The sequence below is a fragment of the Aotus nancymaae genome, unplaced genomic scaffold (genome assembly GCF_030222135.1).
Source record: "Aotus nancymaae isolate 86718 unplaced genomic scaffold, 86718_ANA_hifiasm-v0.15.2.pri h1tg000016l, whole genome shotgun sequence".
In the NCBI taxonomy this organism is placed as follows: Eukaryota; Metazoa; Chordata; class Mammalia; order Primates; family Aotidae; genus Aotus; species Aotus nancymaae.
In genome coordinates this window covers 64,608,501-64,623,091 of record NW_026988428.1, presented here as the reverse complement: position 1 = coordinate 64,623,091, position 14,591 = coordinate 64,608,501, and the positions used below count along the sequence as shown (strand labels likewise).

Genomic DNA, 14,591 nt, shown 5'->3' with positions numbered 1-14,591 from the left:
GAAAGCCCGTGTCTACTAAAAATACGAAAACTAACTGGGAATGGTGGTGCACACCTGTAGTCCCAGCTGCTTGGGAGGCTGAGGCAGGAGAATTGCTTGAATCCAGGAGATGGAGGTTGCAGTAAGCTGAGATCGCACCACTGCAGTCAGCCTGGGCAACAGAGCGAGACTTTGTCTTAAAAAAAAAAAAAAAAAAAAAAAGGAATATGCCTTCTGCTGCCAAATTTTAGTCTTGATATTGTCCCACAAGCAGGAAAATGGCCATTCAGTTCCTACTTTCTTTTAAGACACCTAGTCTGTTTCCTGTTAAAATGGTACTTAAATAGTAAGGAGATTTTAACTTTGGAAGTTAACCAGGACCATTTTTTTTAGGGTAAATGCTTTAGCACGGGCCATAATAGCAAGCAGTCTAGCACTCTGCCTCCATTAAAGGAGCTTTGCCCAAAGACAACAGGGTCTCTCCGAGGATCCATGTTTTAGGGAGCCAGGCAGATCACATAGGTCTAGGAAGTCAAAGGGAATCACACAAGGCAGATAAGCTAAGGTTGCATGGGAAAAGCGTGGTTGGTCCCATCACTTAGTTCATCCGGTCGGTCCCATGGCTTGGAGGATCATGCTTACAACTATGGGTGGCACATTTAACAGAGTGCCAGGTCCCAGGAACCAGGGAGGTAAAACAGGAGGATGCCCCACTGTCTTACTTTCCATCGTGGGTCACACGGAAAGGAAGGAGACTGAAAGAACACTTTTATTCTCACTTCTCTTTCTAGATGGGTAACAGGTTATCTTCCGCTGGCACCCCTCTGGAGTGCACTCCGAAACACTGAAACTTTTTTACTCTTAGGACATTAAAGAGAAGAGCAACTCATTTTCTTTTGAACAGGAGCATGGTATTTTTACTAAAACTTTGCAAGCACTGTAAGATCAACCCAGCTCTTTTAGCAATCATATCGAGCAGGCCGACAGAGAATAGTTCCCCCAAATTAGGAAAGTAACTTACAGCCAGCCGTGGTGGCTCACAACTATAATCCCAGCACTTTGGGAGACCAAGGCGGGTAGATCACCTGAGGTTGGGAGTTCAAGACCAGCCTGACCAACATGGAGAAACCCCGTCTCTACTAAAAGTACAAAAAAAAAAAAAAAAGCCCAGCATGGTGGCACATGCCTAGAATCCCAGCTACTTGGGAGGCTGAGGCAGGAGACTCACTTGAACCTGGGAGGCAAAGGTTGCAGTGAGCCGAGATCTGCTATTGCACCCCAGCCTGGGCAACAAGAGCAAAACTCTGTCAAAAAAAAAAAAAAAAAAAGGAAAAGAAAGAAAGAAGCAACTTCCGGGGAACCATCTGAAGATGCCCCTTATTTGCGGCCCCTTCAAGTTCCTTTCTCATTACAGGATCTTAGGCAAATAAAGGGAGACTTAGGCCAATTTTCTGACAGCCCTGATAGATATATAAAGGCTTTCCAAAAGTTAACTCAGGTACTTCACCTCCTAAACAAGACCCTCACTGCAGCTGAAAAGCAGGCAGCTCTGATTTCAGAGATGAGCAGTGTATCTCCTATCACACACCAAAAGGGAACAAAGCAGATAAGGAAAGAGAAGAAACAGCAGAAATGCCATTCCCAATTGGGAGGAAACGCAGTTCCCATTGATGACCCTAACTGGGACCCCAATAACTCAGAAGATGAATGGAAAAGGAAGTACTTTTTAAAGTGTACATTAGAGGGCCTAAGGAAAACTGGGACCGGAGAGAGATCCAAGATGGCTGATGACTAGCAGCTCAGGATTGTAGCTCCCAGAGAAAATGCACAGAACGAGAGGACGCCACACTTTCAGATGAATTTTTGTTACCCACGGACTGGAAGATTCCCAGTGGAGGAGACCCACGGGTTGCCAGGGCAACCCTTGTGGCCAGCATCGCAGTTTTGCCGGCACCCAGGCGCAGCGGTTCTTGGTGCAGAGTAAATGGGACTGATCGACGTTTGGAGCTCCGGGAAGGCAGAGTCGCCCATTTACCTGATTGAAGAAGGGACTCGAGGGAAGCCAGAATGGAGATTCCCAGGGCAGAAAAGCACCACAAATCTTGATGCCACTGTTTTGGCCGGCACAGTGGGTTGCTCAGATTTCGGCGCTGGGAACCAACAAGTTGGACGTCCACTCAGAGACCTAATTTGAAAGTAGGCAATTACAAAGGCGACACGTGGATGAACTCACAATGAAGGGAAGAAACCAGTGTAAAAAGGCTGAAAATACCCAAGATCAGAATGCCTCTCCTTCTACAGGTGATCACAGTTCCTCATCAAGAGAACAAGGCCTGATGGAGAACGAGTGCATTCCAATAACAGATTTAGGCTTCAGAAAGTGGATAACAAGGAACTTTAGTGACCTAAAAGAACATGTTCTAGCCCAATGTAAAGAAACTAAGAGCCTCGAAAAAAGGTTTGAAGAAATCCTAATGAGAATTGACAACTTAGAGAGGAATATAAGTGAATTAACTGAAGAACACAATACGAGAACTTCGTGAAGTATGCACAGGTTTTAACAGTCAAATTGATCAAGCAGAAGAAAGAATATCAGAGGTCGAAGACCAACTTAATGAAATGAAACAAGAAGACAAGATTAGAGAAGAAAGAGTAAAAAGGAATGAGCAAAGTCTCCAAGAAATATGGGACTACGTGAAAAGACCTAATTTATGATTGATAGGTGTACCTGAATGTCATGAAGAGAATGAATCCAAGTTTGTGGGGATCCCCCACCAGCGTAGAGGCCCCTCCGTGTCTCCGCCATGACGGGGTCTGAGCCCAGACACATTTCCCTCCACTGAGTGCAGTCGAGTGAGGTGGTGACAGGAAGACGTGGGAAATGTTAAGCTTACAGAGAGTCACTCTCAGTTCACTGCTCTTAGAGCATGACTGAGGTAATGCCAGCTTATTGTTTTTCTGTTGAAGTCCCTGTTCTGGGCTAGTTCTATGACTCTGTTTACCTGTAGTCACAGAAGCATTGAGATTATTCACTGTATTACTAGAAAATTGCTCCCCTCCTGATTTATTGCTTGCCCACCTGTCTTAACGTCATTTTCTGTAACAATGGATAAGAGGATAAGAATCTTTTGTGACCTTTTGGTAAGCTCGCATATTGCCCCCTCCCTTGGTTACTTTGAACCTCCTTTGGTTACCTTGTAACTTTCTGTTTTTTCCCCTGATAATGATTCTGTAAGAAAACTGACGTCAGTCACTGTACGTAAAATCCTATATAAACTTCTGTGCACAAAGAATAAATCGCTGATCTGAGCATAGCTCATTTCAGACCTCCGGACCCATCTTCTCTATCTCCCTTTTTTTCCGCGCACTCTCTCTTCCAGGTATTAGGACCCTCTTGCTGGTCAAGAGACCCCCAGCAAACGTGCCGATCTCATGGCCAACAACACAAGTTGGAAAATATTCTTCAGGATATTAATCAGGAAAACTTTCCTAATCTAGTAAGGCAGGACAATACTCAACTCCAGCTAATCCAGAGAACACCACAAAGATATTCCTCAAGTAGAGCAACTTCAAGACACATAATCACTAGATTCACTAGGGTTGAAATAAAGGAGAAAATTCTAAGGGCAGCTAGAGAGAGAGGTCACGTTACCCATAAAGGGAAACCTATCAGACTCACAGCAGACTTCTCACCAGAAACCCTACAAACTGGAAGAGAGTGGAGCTCAATATTCAATATCCTCAAAGAAGAGAATTTTCAACCCAGAATCTCATATCCCGCCAAACTAAGCTTTATAGGCGAAGGAAAAAGAAAATTTTTCGCGAACAAGCAAGCACTCAGCGATTTCATCACCACCAGGCCTGCTTTACAAGAGCTTCTGAAAGAAGCACTACAAACAGACAGGAACAACCAGTATCAGTCATCCCAAAAACTTACCAAAACATAAAGAGTATCTCTATAATGAAGAATCTACATCAACTAATGGGCAAAATAGCCAGCTAGCATTAAATGACAATATTGAACTCACAAATATTAATATTAATTCTAAATTTAAATGGATTAAATGCCTCAATCAAAGACACAGACAGGTAAATTGAATAAAAAGTCAAAACCCATTGGTACGCTGTATCCAGATCTATTTCACAAGCAATGACATACAAAGACTTAAAACAAAGGGATGGAGGAAGATTCACCAATTAAATGGAGAGCAAAAAAAAAGAAAAAAAAAAAACAGGAGTTGTAACTTTCGTCTCTCACAAAATAGACTTTAATAGTAACAAAGACTAAAAGAAACAAAGAAAGACACTACATAATGGTAAAAGGATCAATGCAACAACAGGAGTTAATGATTATAAATATATATGCACCCAATACAGGAGCACCCAGATCCATAAGACAAGTTCTTAATGACTTATAAAGAGACCTGGACTCCTGCACAATAATAGTGGGAGATTTTGACACCACATTGTTAATATTCGATGGATCAACGACATAGAAAATTAATGGGGACATCTATGATTTGAACTTAGACCTGGAATAGGTAAACTTTGTGAATTTTTATAGAACTCTCCACCCCAGGTCCACAGAACATACATTTTTCTCAGTATCACATTACACCTATTTTGAAAGTGACCACATAATTGGAAAATTGGAAGTAAATCATTCTTCAGCATTTGCATAGCATTTCACAGACTTAAATGAAATATTGGTTGGCTGTTTGTTTGTTATTTTCTTCCCTTATTCCTTCCTGTCTCCGTTGTTAAGCACAATTATCGGCATAAAAGAGGTTTTTAATACCTATTTTTAGATTGCATTCCAGCCTGGGCAATAGAGCAAGAATCCTGTTCTCTCTCCCCCTTTTTCTTTCTCTCAAAAATAAAAAAAAGAAATAAAGAAATCTAACTTCTCACCTTTGTAACTATTTCTGAGTCACATGGAAACAGCACCTTTTTGCCTCTAGTCCATTTAAGATTCTATCTTTATCACTGGTATTAAACAATTTGATTATGGTGTACTCTGTTTGGGTTTTTGTTTAAGAGACAGGGTCTCTGCATGTTGCTCAGGCTGGTCTCAAAGCAATCCTCCTGCCTCAGCCTCTCAAAGTGTTAGAATTACAGGCATGAGCCACGATGCCTGGGTGGTGTAGAAAAAAAAAAAAAGGAAAACCGGGACTAAACCTCTCAATTACTCTAAACTGGCCGTGATAAACAAAAACCCAAATGAGAATCCTGTAGCCTTTACGGAAGGACTGAAAGAGGCACTAATAGACCACCCCTCCTTATCCCCTGATTCAGTCAAGGACAGCTCATCCTAAAGGACAAGCTTATTACACAGGCAGCTTCTGATATTAAAAGGAAGCTATAGCCGGGGGTGGTGGCTCACGCCTGTAATCCCAGCACTTTGGGAGGCCGAGGCGGGTGGATCATGAGGTCAAGAGATCGAGACCATCCTGGTCAACATGGTGAAATCCCATCTCTACTAAAAATACAAAAAATTAGCTGGGCATGGTGGCGCATGCCTGTAGTCCCAGCTACTCAGGAGGCTGAGGCAGGAGAATTGCCTGAACCCAGGAGGCGGAGGTTGCGGTGAGCCGAGATGGCGCCATTGCACTCCAGCCTGGGTAACAAGAGCGAAACTCCGTCTCAAAAAAAAAAAAAAAATCACCAGGAAATTAGCAGGTTATTATCCTCAGTTTTTCTTCCACAAGAAATAGCAGGAATGCATCATAACGAACATCAGAAGGGAACAAATGAGGGGCCAAAGGAAATAGGTTAGCTTATCAGGCGTTAAGTGAGAGGCAAGGAAGCCTTGAGGCATTAAGGCACTTCAAGCCCCTTCTAATCTAGGAAGGTTCCATAAGAAAAATTAAACCTCAGTATTCCCTTGCAGAAATAAAATAGGCCACTTCTCGAGGGCATACTTCCCAGCCCTCAGGAAGGCTACAGTCAGAGGATGGCAAACTCCATTTGCCATCGGGAAAGGATAAGATGTATCAGTGTGCTGAGAGATTGTTTTCAGGCAGGAAACTTCTAAATTGGTTAAGCACGTAACCTCTCTAGCTCACTTCCAACAAGAATTAACACAAGGAGCAGAAGCCCAACCCCCAGGAAACAGAGCCACCTTTATTTAACCCAGGAAATTTGGTATTAGTGAAAACTCTCATCTCTGTCTCCTTCCCTAAGCAAAACTGGCAAAGGCCCTACACTGTTCTTTCAACCCCCTTGGCAGTAGAAGTTACAGGAATCAACTCCTGGATACATCACACTCAAGTCAGAGCCTGAAGAGCTGAGGGAGCAACTCCCGACAGCCCAAAAGAACGTCCTGAATATCAATGAGGAGAAATAGACGACCTTAAGCTGAAAATCACGAAGTAACTGAGTGAGGGCTACTCCTACCTCTCCAGACACTATTCATTATTTCTGCCCTTTCCTCTCAAAAGCTGCCACCAAATATTAAAACTTCCTTTTAATGCATATTTGCAGTGAGATTTAATTATACATGAGACTGCATTTGTGACTTTATAGACCCCCAAAGGGAAAGGTTGTATCGTGGCAAGTAAAGATTTAAACAAAAATTGTTTACTATGCCACTTGTGGGAATTGTTATAGTCGTGCTACTATTTGCAATAGAACTATACACTGTGGTACCCACAATGTGGAATTCTGGTTGTAAAATTCTAATTGCCGTAATATTTTGCCTGATTATCATCCCAGGATTAATAATTGCAGGAAAGATTTAGTCAAGGTTATTTTGCTTATAGCAGGAGTGATAGTTATGGATAAGAAGCAAGCATAAACATTTTTCTATCATTAAGTTTGATAGGACTTTTTACTGAAGATTGGTAATAGGATGCACTCTAAACTATTAAAAGAAGGTTATAAAGGAAGAGATTTTATATAAGGAAAAATTTTGTATGGTAAATTCTTGTCCTGAAATGAAATTATTGGTTGTTTGGTGGTTCACGCCTGTAATCCCAGCACTTTGGGAGGCTGAGACAGGCGGATCACAAGGTCAGGAATCTGAGACCAACCTGGCCAATATGGTGAAGCCCTGTCTCTAATAAAAAAATCAAATACAAAGAAATTATTGGTTGTTTAAACGAAGGAAATTTAGGAGAAGTCAGAAAGTTTGAGTATGTTGTAAGAGGGTCTGTGAAAGTCACAAAAGAATTTATTAATTAAAGGAAAGAAATTGTCAAGATTAACACTAAAGTTATTTTAGCCACCCAATATTATATTTCTCCCAATCATATTGCAACTCATAAAAATGACCTATGCTGATGCTGGGCGTGGTGGCTCATGCCTGTGATCCAAGCACTTTGGAGGCCAAGGCGGGCGGATCACCTGAGGTCGGGAGTTCAAGACCAACCTGACCAACATGGTGAAACCTCGTCTTTAAAAAAAATTCTCTGATGGCAAGTCAAGAGGAAAATGTATGCTTTTCTCAAGGAAAGTGTTACTTTTATATTAACGTCTCTGGTGATATACAGCGACTTTTAGTGGAAGAAAACTGGTATTGCAATCCATTGGTGCAAATAACCCGTATCAAACTCAAGTTTGGTCTATAGGACCCCCACTAACGGTGGTCATCTTAATACTCATACTCTAGCTCTGTATTTTAAATCTTCTTGTAAAAATTATCTCTCTTCACCTAGAAGCAACCAAACTCCAAACGGTGCTGTGAGCAGAGTGACACACGGACACGCCATTCTTCCCAGAACCCTTAGATCAACCTCAGGAAGAGGACCAACTGATCAAGTGATGATTTTTTTATATTGAGATATAGTTTGTGGTGGTATATTAATAATTGTTGTGATAAAATTAGTAGCACCTAACGTTGATGAAATACCTGCTAAGTGTAATTAGAAAATGGTTTGATTGGCCAGGCGCGGTGGCTCACACCTGTAATCCTAGCACTTTGGGAGGCCGAGGTGGGTGGATCACCTGAGGTCAAGAGTTCAAGACCAGCCTGGCCATCATGGTGAAACCTCATCCTAAAAAAAAAAAAGAAAATGGTTTGATTTACAAAGGCTCCAGCCTGGGCTGAATTTCCAGCTAAAAGTGCTGTTTTAAAGCTTTAAAATGATTCTACTTCCATAGTTTGCGACATGAGTGATGTATGTTTTGCTGTGATAAGAACGTGGATTGTAATTCCCCTCCCTGCAAGAGTCTTATGTCACACCTCATTAGACCACATGTGAGTAACTGACCTCAACTACTAGACTCCAAAATACATATAAACCCAAGATTTTGACAGACACTTAGAGAGCTCAGACTGTGGCAGACCCCTACCGTGTTAGCCTTTGGGCTCATCCCTGAAACCTCATTCTGCAAACACACAGCCCACGGGTGCTGAGGGACCTAAGGCATCATTTGTCTCTCTGAGAAGATTCCACGTAAAGGGACATCTTAAACTTAGATGTCCCTTTAGACACGGTTAGATTTTACTTTCCACAGAGGCCTGCTTCCATCCTAATGGAGCACCTAGACTTTAATAATTGGATTCTATCAAAATTGGAACTCACTATGTGGCTAACGTACCTTGACTATGGGGTGTATTTCCTGTGAGATTTGTTCTTATTATTCTCCCCCTTTTTAGGTGTTGTAATATTTAAAAAATATAAAAAATATGTAGGCAAGGACTTCATGACCAAAACACCAAAAGCATTGGCAACAAAAGCCAAAATAGACAAATGGGACCTAATCAAACTCCACAGCTTCTGCACGGCAAAAGAAACAGTCATTAGAGTGAATCGGCAACCAACAGAATGGGAAAAAATTTTTGCAGCTTACCCATCTGACAAAGGGCTGATACCCAGAATCTACAAAGAACTAAAACAGATTTACAAGAAAAAAGCAAACAAGCCCATTCAAAAGTGGGTGAAGGATATGAACAGATATTTTACAAAAGAAGACATACATGAGGCCAACAAACATATGAAAAAATGCTCATCATCACTGACCATTAGAGAAATGCAAATCAAAACTACATTGAGATACCATCTCACGCCAGTTAGAATGGCGATCATTTAAAAATCTGGAGACAACAGATGCTGGAGAGGATGTGGAGAAATAGAAACACTTTTACACTGTTGATGGGAGTGTAAATTAGTTCAACCATTGTGGAAGACAGTGTGGCGATTCCTCAAGGACCTAGAAATAGAAATTCCATTTGACCCAGCAATCCCATTACTGGGTATATATCCAAAGGATTATTATTATTATTATTATTATTTTTTGACACGGAGTTTCGCTCTTGTTACCCAGGCTGGAGTGCAATGGCACGATCTCGGCTCACCGCAACCTCCGCCTCCTGAGTTCAGGCAATTCTCCTGCCTCAGCCTCCCGAGTAGCTGGGGCTACAGGCGTGCGCCACCATGCCCAGCTAATTTTTTGTATTTTTAGTAGAGACGGCATTTCACCACGTTGACCAGGATGGTCTCAATCTCTTGACCTCGTGATCCACCCGCCTCAGCCTCCCAAAGTGCTGGGATTACAGGCATGAGCCACTGTGCCCAGCCCTCAAAGGATTATAAATCATTCTACTATAAGGACACATTGCACACAAATGTTCATTGCAGCACAGTTTACAATAGCAAAGACCTGGAACCAACTCAAATGCCCATCGATGGTAGACTGGACAGGGAAAATGTGGCACATATACACCATGGAATACTATGCAGCCATCAAAAACGATGAGTTCATGTCCTTTGTAGGGACATGGATGAACCTGGAAACCATCATTCTCAGCAAACTGACACAAGAACAGAAAATCAAACACCGCATGTTCTCACTCATAGGCGGGTGTTGAACAATGAGAACACACGGACAGAGGGAGGGGAGCATCACACACTGGGGTCTGTTGGGGGGAAATAGGGGAGGGACAGCGAGGGGTGGGGAGGTAGGGAGAGATAGCATGGGGAGAAATGCCAGATATAGGTGAAGGAGAGGAAGGCAGCAAATCACACTGCCATGTGTGTACCTATGCAACAATTTTGCATGTTCTCCACATGTACCCCAAAACCTAAAATACAATTTAAAAAAAAAGGATATTAAAAAATATATATATATAGCCGGGCACGGTGGCTCACGCCTGTAATCCCAGCACTTTGGGAGGCTGAGGCATGTGGATCACGAGGTCAAGAGATCAAGACCATCCTGGTCAACAAGGTGAAACTCCGTCTCTACTAAAAATACAAAAAATTAGCTGGGCACGGTGGCGCGTGCCTGTAATCCCAGCTACTCAGGAGGCTGAGGCAGGAGAATTGCCTGAACCCAGGAGACGGAGGTTGCGGTGAGCCAAGATCGTGCCATTGCACTTCAGCCTGGGTAACAAGAGCAAAACTCCGTCTCAAAATTAAAATATATATATATACACACACACACACACATATATATATAAATCTTTTTGTATGGCAATAAACCCTATGATTCATGAAATCATACTGTTTTTTGTTGTTTGTTTGTTTTTTGGAGATGGAGTGTCACTCTGTAGCCCAGGCTGGAGTGCAGTGGCGCGATCTTGGCTCACTGCAACCTCCGCCTCCCCAGTCCCAGTTCAATTTTCCTGCCTCAGCCTCCTGAGTAGCTGGGATTACAGGAATGCACCACCATGCCCAGCTAATTTTTGTATTTTTAGTAGAGACGGAGTTTCACCATGTTGGCCAGGATAGTCTCAAACTCGTGACCTCAAGTGATCTACCCGCCTCGGCCTCCCAAAGTTCTGGGATTCCAAGTGTGAGCCACTGCGACTGGCCTCATTAGTAGATTTAACATTATTGTAAAGGAGTTATAAATTAAAATGGCTGTTATTCGGCTTATGTGAGTGATGAGTAGGCTGAGGTTTTTGTAATTGTGTCTGAGTTAGCCCTCCTCATCCTCCTACTAAAAAATGATAACATAGCTGTGGTTGGGGGGATCGAGGAGGGAGGCCTGTGGGCGCACGGGCGAGTGGGCCGAGAGCCGGAGTGGTTGAGGAGCCGGCAGCAGTGGCGCGGCGAGCCCCTGAAAACTTGGGCGCGCGCTCGCGCCGCCACGCCCACAGCGATGAAGATGGTCGCGCCCTGGACGCGGTTCTACTCCAACAGCTGCTGCCTGTGCTGCCATGTCCACACCAGCACCATCCTGCTCGGTGTCTGGTACCTGATCATCAATGATGTGGTACTGTTGATTTTATTGAGTGCCCTGGCTGATCCGGATCAGTATCACTTTTCAAGTTCTGAACTGGGCGGTGACTTTGAGTTCATGGATGATGCCAACATGTGCATTGCCATTGCGATTTCTCTTCTTATGATTCTGATATGTGCTATGGCTACTTACGGAGCATACAAGCAACACGCAGCCTGGATTATCCCATCCTTCTGTTACCAGATCTTTGATTTTGCCCTGAACACCTTGGTTGCAATCACTGTGCTTGTTTATCCAAACTCTATTCAGGAATACATACAACAACTGCCTCCTAATTTTCCCTACAGAGATGATGTCATGTCAGTGAATCCTACCTGTTTGGTCCTTATTATTCTTCTGTGTATTAGCATTTTTTTTTTTTTTTTTTTTGAGACGGAGTTTCGCTCTTGTTACCCAGGCTGGAGTGCAATGGCGCGATCTCGGCTCACCGCAACCTCCGCCTCCTGGGTTCAGGCAATTCTTTCTGCCTCAGCCTCCTGAGTAGCTGGGATTACAGGCACGCGCCACCGTGCCCAGCTAATTTTTTGTATTTTTAGTAGAGACGGGGTTTCACCATGTTGACCAGGATGGTCTCGATCTCTTGACCTCGTGATCCACCCGCCTCGGCCTCCCAAAGTGCTGGGATTACAGGCGTGAGCCACCGCGCCCGGCCCTGTGTATTAGCATTATCTTGACTTTCAAGGGTTATTTGATTCGCTGTGTTTGGAACTGCTACCGATACATCAATGGCAGGAACTCCTCTGATGTCCTGGTTTACGTTACCAGCAACGACAATACGGTGCTGCTACTCCCATATGATGATGCCACTGTGAATGGTGCTGCCAAGGAGCTGCCGCCACCTTACGTGTCTGCCCAAGCAGAGCTGAGGGCAGCAGCTTGACTTTTTTGACATCTGAGCAGTAGTTCTGTTATTCACTTTGCGATGAGCTCTCTGAGCTTGTTTGTTGCTGAAATGCTACTTTTAAAAATTTAGATGTTAGGTTGAAACCTGTACTTTTCAACTTATGCTTTACTAGAACACTGTGATAGATGAGCTGTAGAATTCTTTCTGTAGGATTCAGGGTGTAATGGGCTTCACTAACCTTCCCTAGGCACTGAAACTTCCCCCCAGTCTGATGGACCCAGAGTCAGAGAAGTTCGCTTTTGTAACTGCTGGGCTCCGACGTTAGGCAGTTAGTCACACTTTTTCTCTCTACTCCCTCTATTTTGAAAGTGTAAAATAAAAGCAAAAGTAGACAACTTTTTCTTAAGCCATTCCAGTGTAGAGAACAAACCCTTATGAAAACAGGAATGTCAGTTGTGTAATCATTGTTCTAATTAGGTAAATAGAAGTCCTTATATATGTATTACAAGAATTTGCCCCATAGTATCCCTTATGACTTAAGTTCAATGACGGTTTGCAGTTGGTGGTAAGGGATTTTTCTCCATGGCCTAAATCAAGACCATTAGAAAGTGCTAGTCCATGGGAGCAGTAACCATCTGATGACTGTCTCATGCATCCGGGTCCAAGGACGTGGGGCGATGTGCCTCGTCTGTGTTAGAGGGTGGGATGGGTGTGTTTGGCGCTGCATGGGGTCTGGTCCTCCTCTCCTGGATTCACATCCCGACCCAGGGCTCACTTTTACTAAGTGTTCTGCCCTAGCCTGGTTCAAGGAGGTCATCCAGCTGACTTTACCAAGCGGAATTGGGATATATTTGATATACATTTGTCTGACAACATGGAAAAGGGTTTTCCTCCTCCTTTCCCTCCAAGGTACATTCTACCGCTTTAAACTTCCAAGTACACCTAGTGATGTTTTAAAATGTAAAACTTTTCAGAAAAATGAAGGTTGCTTTCCTTGTATGTGCTTATTTTCTTGACTACCTGAACGGCAAGGGATTTTTATATATTCATATGTTCCAAAATCAGCAACTCTCCTGTTGGTTCATTATTGAATGTGCTATAAATGAAGTCCTTTGCAATTAAAAAGAGATTTGCCCACATCCAAGATGAAAAAATATATATAGCTGTGGTTAATATTGTGTTTAGGTCTGAGAAAGAAAATTAATGTTTTATCTGAGGAATGTGAGCACCTTTAAATTATCAAGTCCAGAGGAACATTTAAAATGTGACAGCCATCACATCTCACTCTCTGCCTGAGCTAATTACCGCTTTTTTTTTTTTTTTTTTTTTTTTGAGATGGAGTTTTGCTCTTGTTATCCAGGCTGGAGTGCAATGGCGCGATCTCGGCTCACCGCAACCTCCGCCTCCTGGGTTCAGGCAATTCTCCTGCCTCAGCCTCCCGAGTAGCTGGGACTACAGGCATGCACCACCATGCCTAGCTAATTTTTGTGTTTTTTAGTAGAGACGGGGTTTCACCTTGTTGACCAGGATGGTCTCAATCTCTTGACCTCGTGACCCACCCACCTAGGCCTCCCAAAGTGCTGGGATTATAGGCGTGAGCCACCACGCCCAGCCCCTGAGCTAATTACCTCTTAAAGCCTCTTGCTCCATGGGCTGTAGACTGATGCCAAGCAGCCACAAAATGCCCTGTGAATGTATAGCCATTCACTAACCAATATTATTTCTGTAAACCAATGAGAATTCCTATCAAAAAACTTCTGTAGGCATATCATTCAATTTCTCTGCAGGTCTCTGAAGCTCTCGCAAAGAGGGTAGCTTCTTTCTGCAGCTGATCATCCAATTCTCTATAAATGATCGTAAATCTTATGATATTCTAATTAAGAAACAAATAAAAATAAATGCTACGACTTTGTCTTTCGTTTTCCTGTAGCTGTGTCTTCAGAATTTGGTTCCACGTAATTATTTGTCCTGAAAACAGAGAAAGATCCTACAGGGAAAATCCATCTTGGATTTTCATGTCCTGAGTTTCAAAATCCAGTGATTTTCATGTCCTGAATTTCAAATTCTTGTGTATAAGTCCCCTCTTACTCCGAATCATGGCTGGCCTGTGTGACAAATAGAACATTGCAAAAGAAATAAGGTGTGATTCCAGCATGAAGTCATTAAAGTCATGGAAATTTCCACCTTGGTCTCTCTTAGATCACTTGCCCTGGGCAAGGTACGGTGGTGGCTCACACTGGTAATCCCAGCACTTTGGGAGGCCACGGCTGTGGGTCACTTGAGTCCAGGACTTTGAGACCAGCCTGGGCAACATGGCAAATCTCCATCTCTACAAGAAATTCTTCAAAAGATAACTTAATCTGTAGGAAGTCAATTGCCATGTCCTGAGTTTATTTAAGCAACCCTGTTGAGAGGCCTACGTGGCAAGAAACTGAAACCTTCTACCAGCCGCTAGCATGAACTTGCCAGCCATCTGAGCCTGCCACCTGGGAATCATTCTCCAGCCTCAGTCAAGCCTTCAAATGACTGCAGTCCTGGCTGCCATCTTGACTGCAACCTCCTAGGGGATGGAGACAGGAAA

At 43.2% G+C, this 14,591-nt stretch overlaps 1 protein-coding gene across 1 annotated transcript; it reads left to right on the top strand.

Moving 5' to 3' along the window:
- Nucleotides 1-11,010: 11,010 nt before the first annotated feature.
- Nucleotides 11,011-12,046, top strand: LOC105732615 (lysosomal-associated transmembrane protein 4B). Its single transcript, XM_064376801.1, has 2 exons — nt 11,011-11,504; nt 11,797-12,046. Exons 1-2 carry the CDS (start codon nt 11,026-11,028, stop codon nt 12,044-12,046), a joined length of 729 nt encoding a protein of 242 aa, XP_064232871.1. The 5' UTR covers nt 11,011-11,025.
- The last annotated feature ends 2,545 nt before the right edge of the window (nt 12,047-14,591 follow it).